This window comes from Anopheles coluzzii, chromosome 2, assembly GCF_943734685.1.
Source record: "Anopheles coluzzii chromosome 2, AcolN3, whole genome shotgun sequence".
Taxonomy (NCBI): domain Eukaryota; kingdom Metazoa; phylum Arthropoda; class Insecta; order Diptera; family Culicidae; genus Anopheles; species Anopheles coluzzii.
In genome coordinates, this window is record NC_064670.1 from 123255535 (window position 1) to 123274106 (window position 18572).

At 44.3% G+C, this 18572-nt stretch overlaps 4 protein-coding genes across 5 annotated transcripts in view; all 4 read left to right on the forward strand.

Moving 5' to 3' along the window:
- On the forward strand, nt 1–1651 carry LOC125906658 (leucine-rich repeat-containing protein 15-like). Its single transcript, XM_049606459.1, has one exon. The coding sequence runs from the start codon at nt 320–322 to the stop codon at nt 1586–1588; it is 1269 nt and encodes a 422-aa protein (XP_049462416.1). The 5' UTR covers nt 1–319; the 3' UTR covers nt 1589–1651.
- The window catches only part of LOC120947462 (protein melted), a 41006-nt gene that overhangs the window by 16280 nt on the left and 6154 nt on the right, over nt 1–18572 (forward strand). For both annotated transcript variants that reach the window (XM_040362817.2, XM_049606457.1), the window contains exons 2-5: nt 14931–15525; nt 15602–15850; nt 15923–17160; nt 17237–18002. In XM_040362817.2, the coding sequence (XP_040218751.2) occupies nt 15421–15525; nt 15602–15850; nt 15923–17160; nt 17237–18002 (2358 nt within the window). In that variant the 5' untranslated portion in view covers nt 14931–15420. The remainder of the gene's footprint in view (nt 1–14930; nt 15526–15601; nt 15851–15922; nt 17161–17236; nt 18003–18572) is intronic.
- Nucleotides 7251–10290, forward strand: LOC125908435 (uncharacterized). Its single transcript, XM_049611213.1, has 2 exons — nt 7251–7830; nt 8963–10290. Exons 1-2 carry the CDS (start codon nt 7251–7253, stop codon nt 10288–10290), a joined length of 1908 nt encoding a protein of 635 aa, XP_049467170.1.
- Nucleotides 10889–12109, forward strand: LOC125908436 (leucine-rich repeat protein soc-2-like). The gene has a single exon (XM_049611214.1). The coding sequence runs from the start codon at nt 10889–10891 to the stop codon at nt 12107–12109; it is 1221 nt and encodes a 406-aa protein (XP_049467171.1).

Sequence of the window (18572 nt, forward strand, 5' to 3'; positions counted from 1 at the left end):
TTTTATTTTTTCACAAACAACGGCCAGAATATATAATAATTTGCAAAGTGTGCATTACCGGCCTCATTATAAAACAATTTAATATGGCTGCTCAGTTATTGATGGTATAAATGCCAGAGCCAGCCAATGGAAACCCTCACAAAAACTAAGCAAGTAAATCTAAAGTTATGCAGATCAATCATACGACATTTACTACCAACCATGATCATCACTCGCGGTAAGGCACGAAACAAATACATCCTTTATGTGTTTCACCATCCCATAATACATTTCTTCGTCAGTGATCTGGTGGATCGTGTTAACGTGGCTCAAACTTGGGATGCACTTGTGCTATGGACAGTGTGTTGGCAGCATATTCTATAGTACTTGTTCCATCCCTATCGTAAATATGACTACAGACGGAGGTGCCAGGCTACGGAAGGCATTTGAAGCAGCTCAACAAGTGCGCATCGGGAAGATGATCGTGTCCATCAGTCCTTCGGGACCGTTTCTCCAACGGTTTACCAGCTTTGTAGATAGCGTATCATATTTAAACTACCGAGAAGCCACCTTTCAAGTACCGGACGGTAACACTATCAGTGAATTTACCATTTGGTCTGCTCCAGAGATGCGTGCTTTTATAGCCGGATCGAATACGCACATTGAGTCCTTGGAAATTTCCCAATGTTTATTGGATCGTATGCCGCAGACGCTTCCCAAAATGACGAAAATGAAAAATCTTTCCATAAGACAATGTAAGTTAACAGTAGTCCGGCTGGATATGTTCGCAGACAATCAGATCCTGAAAATCCTGGATCTATCCTACAATCAAATACGACAACTGCTCCCAGCCACCGAAAGGCCTGCGAGGATGTTAAGTATTGAAACACTGGTACTTTCAGGCAATCTACTACAACATCTTGATATGACTGATTTCAAATCCATGTCTCAATTATTGAAACTTCATGTTGGGGGAAATTTGATTGTTAGTTTAAATGCATTGTTACCCATTACAATGAAAAATCTTATCGATTTTTGGCTGGAAGCTAACAAAATTACAGCACTTGATCTAAGAAATTTAACACTGCCCAAACTTGAATCCCTCGGTTTGGATGGAAACGCTCTTACACGGTTGCCATTCCTTCCTAGATCACTACCTAAATTGAACTCCTTATCACTAATGTCCAACAAGCTAACCCAATTGGATTTGAGCTATTTCCGACCATATCCAAATCTGAACAAAATTGATATTTCGTACAATCAAATCACCTCCGTACGCACCTCCTCCCCTGTACGGCTATCTGTTAACACCCTTGATTTACGTTATAACCAGATCACCACATTCAACCTGACTGGATGCGATACGCCTAACATAACCTTGCTGCTTCTCGGTCAAAATCGCCTTACGGTATTTCCTCCTGTTTATGAAAAGTATCCAAACATTCGCCTTTCAATTAACTGGAATTTGCTTTTTTGCGACACTTTGCTGTACTATAAGGAAAAAATTCAAAAATACGACCTTTTGGTAGAACCCGAACCTGATTCACCTACCTGTGGTAAAACATACTCTTTGCAAGTAAAACAAATACAGGAATGTTGTGGCAAGTGATACACGATAATGCTGCTATCGAGGCTTCTGTTCTATCGACATGTTACAAACGAGCAATAAAATGATATCTTTCATGCAAATTAAATTAAACATTTTTAAGATTTTAGCTACTGTTCACTTTATAAGAGCTAACAATTCATTATTTTGTGATGCATTGTAGCTTTCTTAGGGACACGCTTTAATTTATAGACATAAATCCGATTCATTTTTCAAGTAGTTGTGTGCTGCAGCGCTTATCAGTTAAATAAACAATGGATGTTAGCCGTGGTACAAATGAACGAATGAATCAAAACAGACGTATGAACTCATTAATTAATTTGGCAAAGCATGCCAACGATCTCAAAATCACTAAGTACATTCAGCACCGTATCATTTTTTTTAAACAATATAACTTGGAGACTTGGAATTGAATTTGAGGTATTTTCTACAATATCCATTTGTCTGTTTCAGGTTCGCTTGTCAATTACCTGTCATTTGCTTTTTCGGGATAGTTTCCTACTGTTTAAGAAGCAAATATAAGCATATAAACTTGTGATAAAATGGACATAGCATTTCAATGCATCATAATACAGTGAACCCTCTCTTATTTGAGAGGCGATGGGACTGTCGAATAAGAGGGGTTTTCAAATTACAGAGGTGGAGAGTGAATGAAAGGTCCATCCAAAGAAGAAAGAGACAGAACATTTAATATGCAGCCTTAACTGTTGCTATAGGAAACTGCGAACAGGATTGCCAATTTGAGCATACATTATTCAATAACCATGGCAACACCATACACAAATAAGAGGGACACAGATTTCCAAATTAGAAGAACAAAAATGTACTGAAAATCAAGGGACTGTGCAAAATGTTCAAATAAGAGAGGTTTTTCAAATTGGAGAGGTGTCAAATAAGAGAGGGTTCACTGTATATAGTGTTTCATTTCCGAAACGAACAATAATCTTTCCAGGTATAGAAAAAAAGAGCAAACATTAAACGTGTGGTACTGCAACTGCAGTATTAATTACAGCGTTACATATTGTTAAAAGAAAGCTAAAAAGGGTTAATAAATAAACAGGCTTTGTGCAAAAGTCTGGAATCGATTTATGATAAAACAATGAACATATACTCTCACATTTCAAACAACCTCAACCGAATTCATCAACGTTAGGTATACTTTTAAGTGCACATACTTTAGAACAGCGTTACGTTCAAACATTCCAGTTAGCTTTAAATAGTTTCAAAGTTGCCACACAATAGTATAACTAAATAACATAATTTGTAAATGTAATCTTTCTTCTCGTGGTTGTCATATTGCTGTGTTGATTTTTAGTACTATTTGTTTTTGTTTTCTTCTACCATGAAAACAAAATGCGGGATAAATTGCACACATTATAATGCAATTTCTATCGTATTCCATTTCTCGGGTATTAATACCTGTGCCCGAGGAAACAACCTTCATAAGTCGTTAAACAACAACGTGTTTCAAGAGTTGTCATTTCCACACTCAAAAAATACTCCCAACGATGATCGGTGTTCGTGGTAAGGGCTGTAAAGTGAGGTTTTTTTTTAATTCTTACCTAATTTTGTGTTTGTTTTGTTTTGTGTGACATAAATACACGTTTCTTTGTCAGCGCTTCTTTGGTTCCTTTTTACGTGGCATCAACTAGAAACGCACGTGTGTAGCGGACAGTGCATAAGTCGCACATTGTCTTCATGCGTCTTGGGTATCGTCAACATGACCTCAGATGGAGGTGTTCTGTTAAAGAAAACAATGGAAAGAGAAGCCGTCGTTCAGATTCAGAAACTAATCGTAAGTAGCATTGTTTCTGGTTCATTTCTACAAAGGATTACCGGCTTCGTGGATTCAGTTGTGTACCTTCATTACCGAGAACCCACCTTCATAATTGCGGACGGGAACACCATCAGTGAAATTATCATTGGGTATGCTCCAGAGATGCGAGCTTTCATAGCTGGATCAAACACCTATCTTGAGTCCTTGGACATTTCACAATGTTTATTGGATCGTGTGCCGCCTACCCTTCCCAAGCTAATCAAGTTGAAAAGTCTTTCCATAAAACAATGCAAGTTAATGGTACTCCGACTGGATCTGTTAGTAGACAATCAGAATCTGAAAACCCTGGATCTATCCTACAATCAAATTCGGCAACTGCTTCCAGTAACTGGACGACCCGCGAGGATGTTAAGCATTGAAAAGCTAATGCTCTCCGGCAACCCTCTGAGTCGTTTTGACATGACTGTACTTGCATCGATGTCGCGGCTGACATTACTCAATCTGCAAGAATCTCAAATTATTCATTTCGAGGTGTCAACAAGAATTACCTTCCAAAACTTTAAAACCTTTTACTTCGAAAAAAACCAAGTCACATTAATCAATCTGAGAAACTTGACAATTCCCAATTTCGAAAATCTTGCGCTGGGATCAAACATAATCAATAAGTTGCCATCTATGCCGGAAAGATTACCGAAGTTAAACTATTTTGCACTGCACCGTACCATGGTAACCCAGTTGGACTTGAGCTATTTTAAACCGTATCAAAATCTAACAATGATTTACCTTTATAAAAATCAAATCACCTCTGTGAGTGCTTCGTCCCCTGTACAGCTGCCAGTATTTCGGTTATCATTAAACGGTAACAAAATCACCACCTTCGACATCTCGGGATGTGACATGCCCAACATAACCTTGTTGGACCTTACAGACAACCGACTTACCGTGATTCCTCCTGTTTATGACAAATATCCACAAATTCAATTAACAATGAATGGCAATCCCGTTCTTCCGTGCGATGCTCTACTTCCTTATATAGATCAGCTTGAGAAAAGCTTGTTTAAAAAGGATCAAATAGATGTAAGCATGGCGTGTTCTACGACGTCTTTGCTTTTTGTAGGTAAATCCAGAAAAATATGCTGTGAAGGTTAACACGGTACAATATTGTAACCAATTTTAAAATAGAAAAGCTGTGTGCAAAATTGAATCATTGACTATTATTACAAGAATATAATTGGCCTAGATTGGACTAGTATGTAGCGGTGGGATAGATCATCTTAATTGAAGAATAATTGACAGCGCAGTTAAATATTTTTGTTCGGAATACGCAGGGTTCCTCCATAGTGCTGATAATGTTTGCACACATTTTCAACTAATTGTGAGGAGATTTCAAGCTCTAGCCGATGTATCAAGCCACACGAATGTATTACTTTATATTACAAACATTCCAAAAATAAACTCAAATGTATCAAATGACCTGAGAAACCCTGCAATCATTAGCCATGTGTTTGACATCTGGACCAAGGCACCTCCGGCTCGGCAAAAGGGTAAGTTATGCCTTGTTAAGCAAATAGGCATATAAACACATTAATACATCCCAGTATTCATTACATTTCAATTACCAATTCTCTATTTTCCAAAGAGCCATTCTAGTTCCGGTAAAATGAAATGAGATTTATTAACCAATTGTGGTCTAGAATATCCAAATTAGAACATTATTTCTCTGTTTGAAACCACCTAAAATTCAAAATTAAAATACAATTTGTCGGCAACAACTGCAGTGCTGTCCATCCCCAAATTATACGATCGTTTCATCGGACTCGACAGTTTTGATCAGTGTGCTGTGGTTGGAGGACCTGTCCTCTCCATCTGCAAAATGATTGCTGTGTACAGTAAGATATCAAGCTTTCCGTAGCATATTCTTCGCTAACAGCAACGATTGTAACCTATTGCACATCCTCAGCAGCAGTATTACTTCTGTGCATCCTCCTTAGCCTGGTTGGTCTACCTTCCTGCTCAGCCCAATGCTTAGAAGGCAGTATGTATTTTTGTAACATCGGAGTTATCAACATGACCTCGGACGGAGGAGCGAAGATACGTAAAGCCATCGATACCGTGCAAGACAGCTTGTATGTAGCATTTAGCATTGAAAAGTTGATCGTCAGTAGCAGTGCTTCGGGTCCGTTCCTGCAACGAATTGCCACGCTAACTGAGCAGATTTCGTACATGGCCTATAAGGATCCCGTGTTCCAACTGCCGGCAGACAACACACTCACCGAAATTGAAATCGTCAATGCTAAAATGCTACGTTCGTTAGTAGCTGGCACGAACCGTCATTTGACGCGACTGTACTTGGAAAACTGTCTTCTCGATCGTATACCACCGACACTCTCCAATATGATCGAGTTAGAGGAGCTGCTTATCATGCAGTGTGCATTGACAGCGCTGCGCCTAGACGTGCTGGTGAACAATCCCAAACTCACCACCATCGATCTGACGCGTAATCGAATTCGTCAACTGTTTCCGATCACCACGCCACCAAAAACCAAGCTAGCTGTAACATTCCTCGGTTTGGCTGCAAATCAACTGGAACGTCTAGACATGTCCATGTTTGCCTTCATGCCGGAACTGGAACAGTTCGATGTGCGAGGTAATCGGATCGTCCGCTTTGAGGCTACGGCACCAGTAACCTATGGTTCGCTTACGCGACTACTCGTCTCTTCTAACAATATCACGCAGTTCGATACGCGCAATCTTACTCTTTCGGAACTGCGCTCACTATACTTGGACGATAACGCACTCACCGAACTTCCCACACATTGGGGCAAGCTACCAAAACTAATCTACCTCGGGTTTGATCGAAACTATCTGAAACGGGTCGATATGAGCTTTTTTGGAAAGTTCCCAACATTGACTGCAATCTTTATCAGCGAAAACATCGTCGAAACGATCCGCACCTCCACTCCGATCACGATGCCAGAGCTAGATATCATACTGTTCGAAAGCAATCAGATTGTCTCGGTGAATTTTACTGGCTGTAATTTTCCTAAGCTGAACCTCGTTTCGTTGACAAACAATCGCCTTACAACGATTCCGCCTCTGTTGCAACGATTTTCCGAATCGCGACTGACAATGGAAGGCAATCCGATTAAATGTTCCAGCATGACGGCATTAAAGAGCAAAATCACTGACTATAGGCTCTACGTGACCACCGGTACCACGCAGTCCGACTGTCCCACAACTTCATCGATCGCACTTGATCAAGAGCGGCTAGCTTGCTGTGATGCTTGATAGTTCGTTCCGACACGTGAATCTATAGTGTATTCGCAAATTCAAAAAGTTTCAGAATAAAATATGCAAGCAAATCTACCATTAGTTTTTAATATTTTAAATCACATCTCAAGAACATATATTCCCCATCACAAATCCATCTTTTTAGGCTATGTGACTTTCACGATCTAATGCGATAAATAGATCTACACAAATTAACGCATGAAAAGTGCGTCACAGTTGTGTCGTGATCAAATTAGAACATTGTTACCGTGTTTGGAATTGCCTACAGTTCAAAATTATAACACAATTTGTCAGCGACAACTACAGTGCTGCCCATCCCTAAATTATACGATCGTTTCATCGGACTCGACAGTTTTTATCAGTGTGCTGTGGTTGGAGGACCTGTCCTCTCCATCTGCAAAATGACTGCTGTGTACTGTAAGATATACTACATTCCGTAACATATTGTGACCGCTAACGGTAACGGTTGTAACCTATTGCACATCCTCAGCAGCAGTATTACTTCTGTGCATGTTGCTTAGCCTGGTTGGTCTACCTTCCTGCTCAGCCCAATGCTTAGAGGGCAGTATGTATTTTTGTAACATCGGAGTTATCAACATGACCTCGGACGGAGGAGCCAGGATACGTAAAGCCATCGACACCGTGCAAGACAGCTTGTATGTAGCATTTAGCATTGAAAAGTTGATCGTCAGTAGCAGTGCTACGGGTCCGTTCCTGCAACGAATTGCCACGTTGACTGAGAGAATTTCGTACATGGCCTATAAGGATCCCGTGTTCCAACTGCCGGCAGACAACACACTCACCGAAATCGAAATTGTCAATGCCGTAATGCTTCGGTCGTTAGTAGCTGGCACGAACCGTCATCTGACGCGACTATACGTGGAGAACTGTCTTCTCGATCGTATACCACCGACACTCTCCAATATGATCGAGTTGGAGGAGCTGCTTATCATGCAGTGTGCATTGACAGCGCTGCGCCTAGACGTGCTGGTGAACAATCCTAAACTCACCACCATCGATCTGACGCGTAATCGAATCCGTCAACTGTTTCCGATCACCACGCCACCGAAAAACAAACTGTCTGTAACTTTCCTCAGCTTGGCTGCGAATCAGCTGGAACGTCTAGACATGTCCATGTTTGCCTTCATGCCGGACCTGGAACGGTTCGATGTGCGAGGTAATCGGATCGTCCGCTTTGAGGCTACGGCACCAGTAACCTATGGTTCGCTTATCCGACTACTCGTCTCTTCTAACAATATAACGCAGTTCGATACGCGCAATCTTACTCTTTCGGAACTGCGCTCAATATACTTGGACGATAATGCACTCACAGAACTTCCCACACATTGGGGCAAGCTACCAAAATTAATCTACCTCGGATTTGATCGAAACAATTTGAAACGAATTGATATGAGCTTTTTTGCAAAGTTTGCAACGTTAAATTCAGTCATTATTAGCGAAAACATCGTCGAAACGATCCGCACCTCCACTCCGATCACGATGCCAGAGCTAGATATCATACTGTTCGAAAGCAATCAGATTGTGTCGGTGAATTTTACTGGCTGTAATTTTCCTAAGATGAACCTCATTTCGTTGTCAAACAACCGCCTTACAACGATTCCACCACTGTTCCAACGTTTTCCCGAATCGCGACTAGCAATGGATGGCAATCCGATTAAATGTTCCAGCATGACGGCATTAAACAGCAAAATCACTGACTATAGGCTCTACGTGACCACCGGTACCACGCAGTCCGACTGTCCCACAACTTCATCGATCGCACTTGATCAAGAGCGGCTAGCTTGCTGTGATGCTTGATAGTTCGTTCTGACACGTGAATCTATAGTGTATTCGCAAATTCAAAAAGTTTCAGAATAAAATATGCAAGCAAATCTATCATCAGTTTTTAATATTTTAAATCACATCTCAAGAACATATATTCCCCATCACAAATCCATCTTTTTAGGCTATGTGACTTTCACGATCTAATGCGATAAATAGATCTACACAAATTAACGCATGAAAAGTGCGTCACAGTTGTGTCGTGATCAAATTAGAACATTGTTACCGTGTTTGGAATTGCCTACAGTTCAAAATTATAACACAATTTGTCAGCGACAACTACAGTGCTGTCCATCCCTAAATTATACGATCGTTTCATCGGACTCGACAGGTTTTATCAGTGTGCTGTGGTTGGAGGACCTGTCCTCTCCATCTGCAAAATGACTGCTGTGTACTGTAAGATATACTACATTCCATTACATATTGTCTGCTAACTATAACGGTTGTAACCTATTGCACATCCTCAGCAGCAGTATTACTTCTGTGCATCCTGCTTAGCCAGGTTGGTCTACCTTCCTGTTCGGCCCAATGCTTAGAAGGCAGTATGTATTTTTGTAACATCGGAGTTATCAACATGACCTCGGACGGAGGAGCTAAGATACGTAAAGCCATCGACACCGTGCAAGACAGCTTTTATGTAGCATTTAGCATTGAAAAGTTGATCGTCAGTAGCAGTGCTTCGGGTCCGTTCCTGCAACGAATTGCCACGCTAACTGAGCAGATTTCGTACATGGCCTATAAGGATCCCGTGTTCCAACTGCCGGCAGATAACACTCTCACCGAAATTGAAATCGTCAATGCCGTAATGCTTCGGTCGTTAGTAGCTGGCACGAACCGTCATCTGACGCGACTATACGTGGAGAACTGTCTTCTCGATCGTATACCACCGACACTCTCCAATATGATCGAGTTGGAGGAGCTGCTTATCATGCAGTGTGCATTGACAGCGCTGCGCCTAGACGTGCTGGTGAACAATCCTAAACTCACCACCATCGATCTGACGCGTAATCGAATCCGTCAACTGTTTCCGATCACCACGCCACCGAAAAACAAACTGTCTGTAACTTTCCTCAGCTTGGCTGCGAATCAGCTGGAACGTCTAGACATGTCCATGTTTGCCTTCATGCCGGACCTGGAACGGTTCGATGTGCGAGGTAATCGGATCGTCCGCTTTGAGGCTACGGCACCAGTAACCTATGGTTCGCTTATCCGACTACTCGTCTCTTCTAACAATATAACGCAGTTCGATACGCGCAATCTTACTCTTTCGGAACTGCGCTCAATATACTCGGACGATAATGCACTCACAGAACTTCCCACACATTGGGGCAAGCTACCAAAATTAATCTACCTCGGATTTGATCGAAACAATTTGAAACGAATTGATATGAGCTTTTTTGCAAAGTTTGCAACGTTAAATTCAGTCATTATTAGCGAAAACATCGTCGAAACGATCCGCACCTCCACTCCGATCACGATGCCAGAGCTAGATATCATACTGTTCGAAAGCAATCAGATTGTGTCGGTGAATTTTACTGGCTGTAATTTTCCTAAGATGAACCTCATTTCGTTGTCAAACAACCGCCTTACAACGATTCCACCACTGTTCCAACGTTTTCCCGAATCGCGACTAGCAATGGATGGCAATCCGATTAAATGTTCCAGCATGACGGCATTAAAGAGCAAAATCACTGACTATAGGCTCTACGTGACCACCGGTACCACGCAGTCCGACTGTCCCACAACTTCATCGATCGCACTTGATCAAGAGCGGCTAGCTTGCTGTGATGCTTGATAGTTCGTTCTGACACGTGAATCTATAGTGTATTCGCAAATTCAAAAAGTTTCAGAATAAAATATGCATGCTAATCTATCATCAGTTTTTAATATTTTAAATCACATCTCAAGAACATATATTCCCCATCACAAATCCATCTTTTTAGGCTATGTGACTTTCACGATCTAATGCGATAAATAGATCTACACAAATTAACGCATGAAAAGTGCGTCACAGTTGTGTCGTGATCAAATTAGAACATTGTTACCGTGTTTGGAATTGCCTACAGTTCAAAATTATAACACAATTTGTCAGCGACAACTACAGTGCTGTCCATCCCCAAATTATACGATCGTTTCATCGGACTCGACAGGTTTTATCAGTGTGCTGTGGTTGGAGGACCTGTCCTCTCCATCTGCAAAATGACTGCTGTGTACTGTAAGATATACTACATTCCATTACATATTGTCTGCTAACTATAACGGTTGTAACCTATTGCACATCCTCAGCAGCAGTATTACTTCTGTGCATCCTGCTTAGCCAGGTTGGTCTACCTTCCTGTTCGGCCCAATGCTTAGAAGGCAGTATGTATTTTTGTAACATCGGAGTTATCAACATGACCTCGGACGGAGGAGCTAAGATACGTAAAGCCATCGACACCGTGCAAGACAGCTTTTATGTAGCATTTAGCATTGAAAAGTTGATCGTCAGTAGCAGTGCTTCGGGTCCGTTCCTGCAACGAATTGCCACGCTAACTGAGCAGATTTCGTACATGGCCTATAAGGATCCCGTGTTCCAACTGCCGGCAGACAACACACTCACCGAAATCGAAATTGTCAATGCCGTAATGCTTCGGTCGTTAGTAGCTGGCACGAACCGTCATTTGACGCGACTATACGTGGAGAACTGTCTTCTCGATCGTATACCACCGACACTCTCCAATATGATCGAGTTGGAGGAGCTGTTTATCATACAGTGTGCATTGACAGCGCTGCGCCTAGAGGTGCTGGTGAACAATCCTAAACTCACCACCATCGATCTGACGCGTAATCGAATTCGTCAACTGTTTCCGATCACCACGCCACCGAAAACTAAGCTATCTGTAACATCCCTGAGCTTGGTTGCGAATCAGCTAGAACATCTCGATATGTCCATGTTTGCCTTCATGCCAAAACTGGAACTGTTCGATGTGCGAGGTAATCGGATCGTCCGCCTTGAGGCTACGGCACCAGTAACCTATGGTTCGCTCATCCAAATACTTCTGTCTTCCAACAATATTACGCAGTTCGATACGCGCAATCTTACTCTTCCGGTATTACGTTCGCTGTACATCGACGATAACGCACTCACCGAACTTCCCACACATTGGGGCAAGCTACCAAATCTCGTTTACCTCGGGTTTGATCGAAACTATCTGAAACGAATCGATATGAGTTTCTTTGGAAAGTTCCCAACATTAAATGCAATCTTTATCTGCGAAAACAACGTTGAAACGATCCGCACCTCCACACCGATCACGATGCCAGAGCTAGATATCATGCTGTTCGAAAGCAATCAGATTGTGTCGGTGAATTTTACTGGCTGTAATTTCCCTAAGATGAACATTATTTCATTGATGAACAACCGTCTCACCACGATTCCGCCACTGTTTCAACGATTTTCTGAATCGCGACTGACAATGGAAGGCAATCCGATTAAATGTTCCAGCATGACGGTGTTTAAGAGCAAAATCACTGATTTTCAACTTCGCGTGACCACCGGCACTACGCAGTCCGACTGTCCCACAACTTCATCGATCGTACTGGATCAAGGTCGGCTAGCTTGCTGTGACGCTTAATCGCTTGTGCCTACTTTGGAGATTTGAAACTAACGATAACCTATCATGTATTTGCACATTAAAAAAAGCTTCAGAATAAAATATACATGCAAATATATCATTAGTGTTTAATATTTTAAACCACATCTCAAGAACATATATTCCCCATCGCAAACCTATTTTGTTAGACTGTGTTAGTTCCACGATGCAATGCGATAAAATATATCTAAACACATTAACGTACTAAAAGCGTATCATAGCAAATGCATTCTACGAACATTCAAATTAGAAGATTATTACCCTATTAAGAATATAATTTTCTGGATACTTTATTCAACTGCAATTCAAAATTAAAACACAATTTGCAAGCAAAAACTTACAATACAGCCAATCCTTAAATTGTACGATCGTTTCAACGTACTCGACAGTTTTAAACAGTGTGATGTGGTTGAAGGATCTACTCATTTGTAGAATGGCTGGTTTGTATTGTTGGATAGAAAACATTCTGCAAATTGTTATCCATTAACAGTAACGGTTCATCCTCAGCTGCAGTATTGCTTCTGTGCATTCTCCTTAGCCTGGTTGGTCTACCTTCCTGCTCAGCCCAATGCTTAGAAGGCAATCTGTTTTCTTGTAACATTGGAGTTATCAACATGACCTCGGACGGAGGAGCCAGAATACGTAAAACTATCGATATCGAACAAAATAGGTATTATTTAGCATTAAGCATTGAAAAGCTGATCGTCAGTAGCAGTGCTTCTGGTCCGTTCTTGCAACGAATTGCCACGCTAACTGAGCAGATTTCGTACATGGCCTATAAGGATCCCGTGTTCCAAGTGCCGGCAGATAACACACTCACCGAAATCGAAATTGTCAATGGCGTAATGCTTCGGTCGTTAGTAGCTGGCACCAACCGTCATTTGACGCGACTATACGTGGAGAACTGTCTTCTCGATCGTATACCACCGACACTCTCCAATATGATCGAGTTGGAGGGGCTGCTTATCAAGCAGTGTGCATTGACAGCGCTGCGTCTAGACGTGCTGGTGAACAATCCCAAACTGACTGCCATCGATCTGACGCGTAATCGCATTCGTCAACTGTTTCCGATCACCACGCCACCGAAAACCAAGCTGCCCGTAACGTTCCTCAGCTTGGCTGAGAATCAGCTGGACCGTCTGGATATGTCCATGTTTGCCTTCATGCCGGACCTGGAACGGTTCAACGTGGAAGGTAATCGGATCGTCCGCTTTGAGGCTACGTCACCAGTTACCTATGGTTCGCTTATCCGACTACTCGTCTCTTCCAACAATATCACGCAGTTCGATACGCGCAATCTTACTTTTTCGGAACTGCGCTCGCTGTACATCAACGATAACGCACTCACCGAACTACCCAGACATTGGGGCAAGCTACCAAACCTTATTTACATCGGATTTGATCGAAACAATTTGAAACGGATTGATATGAGCTTTTTTGCAAAGTTTCCAACGTTAATTTCAATCACTATCAACGAAAACAACATCGAATCGATCCGCACATCCACCCCGATCACGATGCCAGAACTGGAACATTTGATGTTTAATGGCAATCAGATTGTGTCGGTGAATTTTACTGGCTGTAATTTCCCCAACATGTACCTTTTTTCGTTCATGAACAACCGTCTCACAACAATTCCGCCACTGTTCCAACGTTTTCCTGATTCGCGACTGGCAATGGATGGCAATCCGATCAAGTGTTCCAGCATGACGGTGTTTAAGAGCAAAATCACTGACTATAGGCTCCACGTGACGACTGGCAGTACGCAGTCCGACTGTCTCACAACTTCGTCGATCGCACTCGATCAAGATCAGCTAGCTTGCTGTGACGCTTGATCGCTCGTCCCGAATCTTGAAGCTGTATACTAACGGTAAACGAACGTATATTCGCTAATTCAAAATGCTTTAGAATAAAATAATGTCGAATGTCAAACCCATTTTGTTAGGTTTGCATTATTTTCAAACAAAAAGGGTAATGGCATCGGATACCTAGATCCATTAGATTCTCGCTATTCATCAGCGTAGTTATGAATAATGATGATGCAATCGAGTACTCATCATCGGCAACCAATTATATCGGTTCTCGGCCCCGTTGCTACACACTCGGGGCGTCCGGTCACTCGTGCCGATGTAACTCTACACGCCACGCTGTGTTTCAAGCCGCTGGCGCTTTGAGAACAAATATCGGAAAGAAATGGTTAGTTCCCGCGAGGAACTCTCGTACTGAAGTCGATGAACCTTAATGATAGTTAACGTAACTGTTCACCAGATGCATCTCGAGGAGATTGGTCATTTGCAACAAACGAAAAATAAATGCTTGCCCAATGAACATATACTTCACACATTTTAATGAAACATATATTATCAAGTTTTATAATCATAAAAACCGGCGCTGGAGTTCTAACTCAAACATGTAGTGCAAAATAAAATTCCAATTTAGCGCTTCTCATTTCTGACGGCCCTATAGTGCAACAGTATGCGCGACTGTTCCTACAACGCCAGTCATGGGCTGGTTTCTTACCTGTGTCGTGCTTTCTTATATTACCAACCATTTGATTCAAATCTCTATCCCGGCTTCAAGCTGAAATAAATAAAATCCCTTACAAAACAGAATAGGGGGGAACCGTCTCAGCTCTCCCTTTAGCCTCCAATCACACCACCGGGGGACATTAGACTAAGACATACGAAGAAGAAGATTATAAAACAAATATTCTTGATATAAAAGTCCACTTCCTTGTACCTATTCAACGAGGACAATATTCATAGACTGAAAAATTTACAGATTTTTCCATTATCTCTTACAGAACTTCCTAATGCACTGCATTTCCACCCACCCAGCAAGACCACCCCCTAATAAGCCCGAAAGGAAGCTGTCTGTTTTGCTGAAAAGTGTGTCAACCGGCAAAGACTATCTACCGCACAACGGTTAATGAGTTTTCTTTGTGCGAAAGCTCGCCCTTCATCATCATCCAGAAAGTAGAACCGTCCAATTAAACTCTCCTCCTTTATGTGCTCGCTTCTCGTTCGTAGGGAAACTATTTAAGCCAAGGTTTAGCCACGCATGATAAAAGATGCATAAACAGCAAGTTGCACAAGCGACCGTACAGTGAGAACGTGGTAAAACGCAAAGCCAGAAAACAAAAGCGCAAGATGCTGTACACGGCCTCACATCCGGCACGATAGACTGGTTGCCTGGGCGAAGCACAACATAGAACGAACGGAAAAGAAGCCGTGAGATTGACGTAAATCGTAAAGCAACGAACTGCACGGTAGCAACAGTGGTCAGCAAACATCATGCATGACCTGTTTACTACCGTTCTGTCCAAAAGGGACCTGTCCCGGGCGGGAGAGCTGTTTTCGATTGCCGACTACGAGATTGTGAACGATCTGACGGAGGTGGTAAGTGTGTGAACCGTGTAAGAGACCCCAAATGTATGTACACGTTGCAATGGATATCCTTTTTTTCGCACAACAGTTGCAAGAGATTTCGTCCATCATATCGCATGAAGACTATCTGCACAACAGTAACGACCAGTCGGTCATCGAGATCTGCATCAACCGGGTAACGTCCTGCATCAAGAAGACGCACACGATAGAAAAGCACTGTGCGGGGTTGGTGAATCTGCTCGAAACATGCCTGCGGTACAATCTGCAGCCCTCGGGCAAGGAGGTGGATCCACCCCACGCCAAAATATCGTCCGACATCATTTCCAGCATATTTCTGGTACGAATCCAGTGACTGATGCTGATGATGATAGGCACATCTAATGACCTCGTTTCCTCCGCCTCTTTGCAGAACTACAACAAGCAGGTTGTGATGGAGGTGACACTGCCAGTGGCGGTCAAGTTTCTCAACCAGGGTAACCTCGAGCTGTCGCGCAACCTGGCCAGCTACCTGTCGTCGGCCGCGATCGAATACTCGTACCTGCTTTCCCCACACGTGCACGTCATCCTGGAGTCGCTGCTCGGCGGCAACTACGGGCTCTGCCACGTGCTGTCGCAGATCTACGAAGCGACCCCGGACCCGATCAACGATGCCGGGCCCAAGTTCGTCGAGATTGTGCCGCGCTGCGAGCTGCAGGAGCAGCTGGTCATACTGCAGCTGCTCGTCACGATCGCCAAGCTGAAACCGTCCTGCCTGACCGAAAGCATTCCCGCGCTGCTGGAGCTCGCCACCACGCGGCCACAGCTGTCCGCGGCCGCCCTGCTCGTGCTGCTCAAGCTGGCCGAAGCGAAACCGATCAAGCTGGCCGAATACACGGAAGCGTTCAAGCTGATCGCACACACCGTGCCGCAGACGGTCGGGTTTGCCGCCCAAATACTGTCCGCCATCGGGCGCTGCGGCAAGGACCGGGCGCAGGTTGCGCTCGACTTTGTGCTGGAGCATCTACCCCGGGCCGATCGGCCGCTGCAAACGATCCTGCTGAACGAGGCGACCAAACTGTGCACCAAGTATCCGGTGCTGTTCACCGACAAGGTGACCTCGGTCGTGCGCCAACGCCAGCTCACCAACAGCAGTCAGATCAAGCAGACTGCGTCCGGTGGTGTGACGATTGTGAACCTCAATTCGTCCGCCACACCACTCCTTCCGCCATCCACGTCCGGCGCAGCTGGGACGAACGCGAGCTCTGCGTATTCGGTTGGCGTCCAGGGTAGCGTAGCGAATGGAACTCCCACGTCCACTGTGGGTTTGCAGCAGAGCGTTACGGGTCTCAGCAGCTCCACAAACTACACAACTTCCCAGCAGGGGCAGCAACAGCACGTGCTCGAACATGGACGCGCCATCGTATCGAAAACCCCGAACGTGGCCATCGTAAGCAATGGTCACACGCACACGGGCGGCAGCAGTGCTCTGATGTCGACAACGGTGATCAACACCTCCAACGGTACGACGCTCAGTTCCACCATCCATCCGGCGCTGCTGACCAACTTTATGAACGCGGCCAACGGCGTCCCAAGCAGTGCACCGAGTGGTACGAGCACGGTGGTCAACGGTGGCACTACCGTCGTCTCGCCAACACCACATCACACCGGGTAAGCAGCAATGCGCAACGAGAAGACTTCCCCAGCGCAATGTTACAACCCTGTTCTCTCTCTCTCTGTCTTACAGGTACACCCGGAACCGTCCGAAACTTGGAGACTCGCGCAGCACCGGCCGGTTGCATTCGGGCGGTGGCGGTGGTAACAAGAGCACGACACGGCTGAACAATGCCGGCGGATCGATGGGAGGGCTGCACAAGTCGCGCCTCGGTTCGTCGCAGCTGATCAATCAATTCAACGGCGACATCGGAGCCGGTGTGTCGATCGATCCGGAAAAACTGACGCCCGGCATCACACCGAACGGGGGTCCCTCGATGGTGGACGGCGGTTCCACCTCGCACAACATCATCATGCACAGCAGCAACAATCACCACCACAACCACCAACACCATCACAACCACCACCACCACAACAGCCACCATTCGAGCGGAAATGTCGCAATCAAGGGAATGATGGCCAGCAGTGGCAGTGGGGGCGCCCTGCTGGGCAACTCGATCCCGCCGCCCCTCTCCCAGCACGTCACGATAACGGGCGAGAACAAGTGGGGCATACCGCAGACCAAGATCACGTCGTGCGGTGTCACCGTGACGACCTCGCCGACCCGTGCACCCCGGCCATACTCACACGGTCCCGGCAACACGCTGATGGGTTCGACCGGTGCGCTCGGCGGCAAGAGTTCGCTCGGCGGGCTGAACCAATCGACCGGCTCCATCGGCATCCAAGTGCACCATGCATCGCCCGCCTCGCCGACAATGTTCAACAATCATTCGCAGCAAACGTCGCCGCAGCTGACCACGACGCTTTCGCTACACTCGAGCGATGATCCAAGCAACCAGGTACGTACGGCGACGACGCGTAAGAAAGAGAGAGATTTTGGAATTTGGGAAAATTAGTTCCTTTGGCACGTGTAGTAGGGTCCGAAAAATGATTTCGGGAGCATATCCTAGGTTTTTTTTTCACTGCCTTAGTTTCAGATATATCTGCAATCTATGGCATACATCAAGAGAGATTGATCCTGAATCCTTACTGGTTCTGAAATTGACCATAACACATATCCCTCGCCAAACAGATGCTAAACTTATACAACGCTCCTGGAACCGATACCAAGGTCTTATCAGTCCTAGAAATAGTCCTGAAGCCCATATTGTTTCTAGAACTGATGCTGAACTCGTACAGCTCCTGAGACCGATCCCGAGGTCATGTCAGTTCTAGAACTAAACCTGAATCCATATCCAAACAGCTCCCGAACCCATACAGATCCCGAAATTGATATTGAATCTATATCATTCCTGAAACTGATTGCCTAGAACTGATACACAATCCAAAACGGTCCTGGAAGAGATCTCCAAGCCCATACTGGTCTAAGAACTGTCTACATATCTTTAACAACTTTGAAATGGTTGAGA

Bases quoted from the DNA above. Each gene is read 5' to 3' on its own strand.
- LOC125906658 (XM_049606459.1), top strand. From the start codon at position 320: ATGCACTTGTGCTATGGACAGTGTGTTGGCAGCATATTCTATAGTACT.
- LOC125908435 (XM_049611213.1), top strand. From the start codon at position 7,251: ATGACCTCGGACGGAGGAGCCAGGATACGTAAAGCCATCGACACCGTG. The intron at 7,831-8,962 runs GTAATCGGATCG...GCACATCCTCAG, and splicing joins GGAACGGTTCGATGTGCGAG to CAGCAGTATTACTTCTGTGC.
- LOC125908436 (XM_049611214.1), top strand. From the start codon at position 10,889: ATGACCTCGGACGGAGGAGCTAAGATACGTAAAGCCATCGACACCGTG.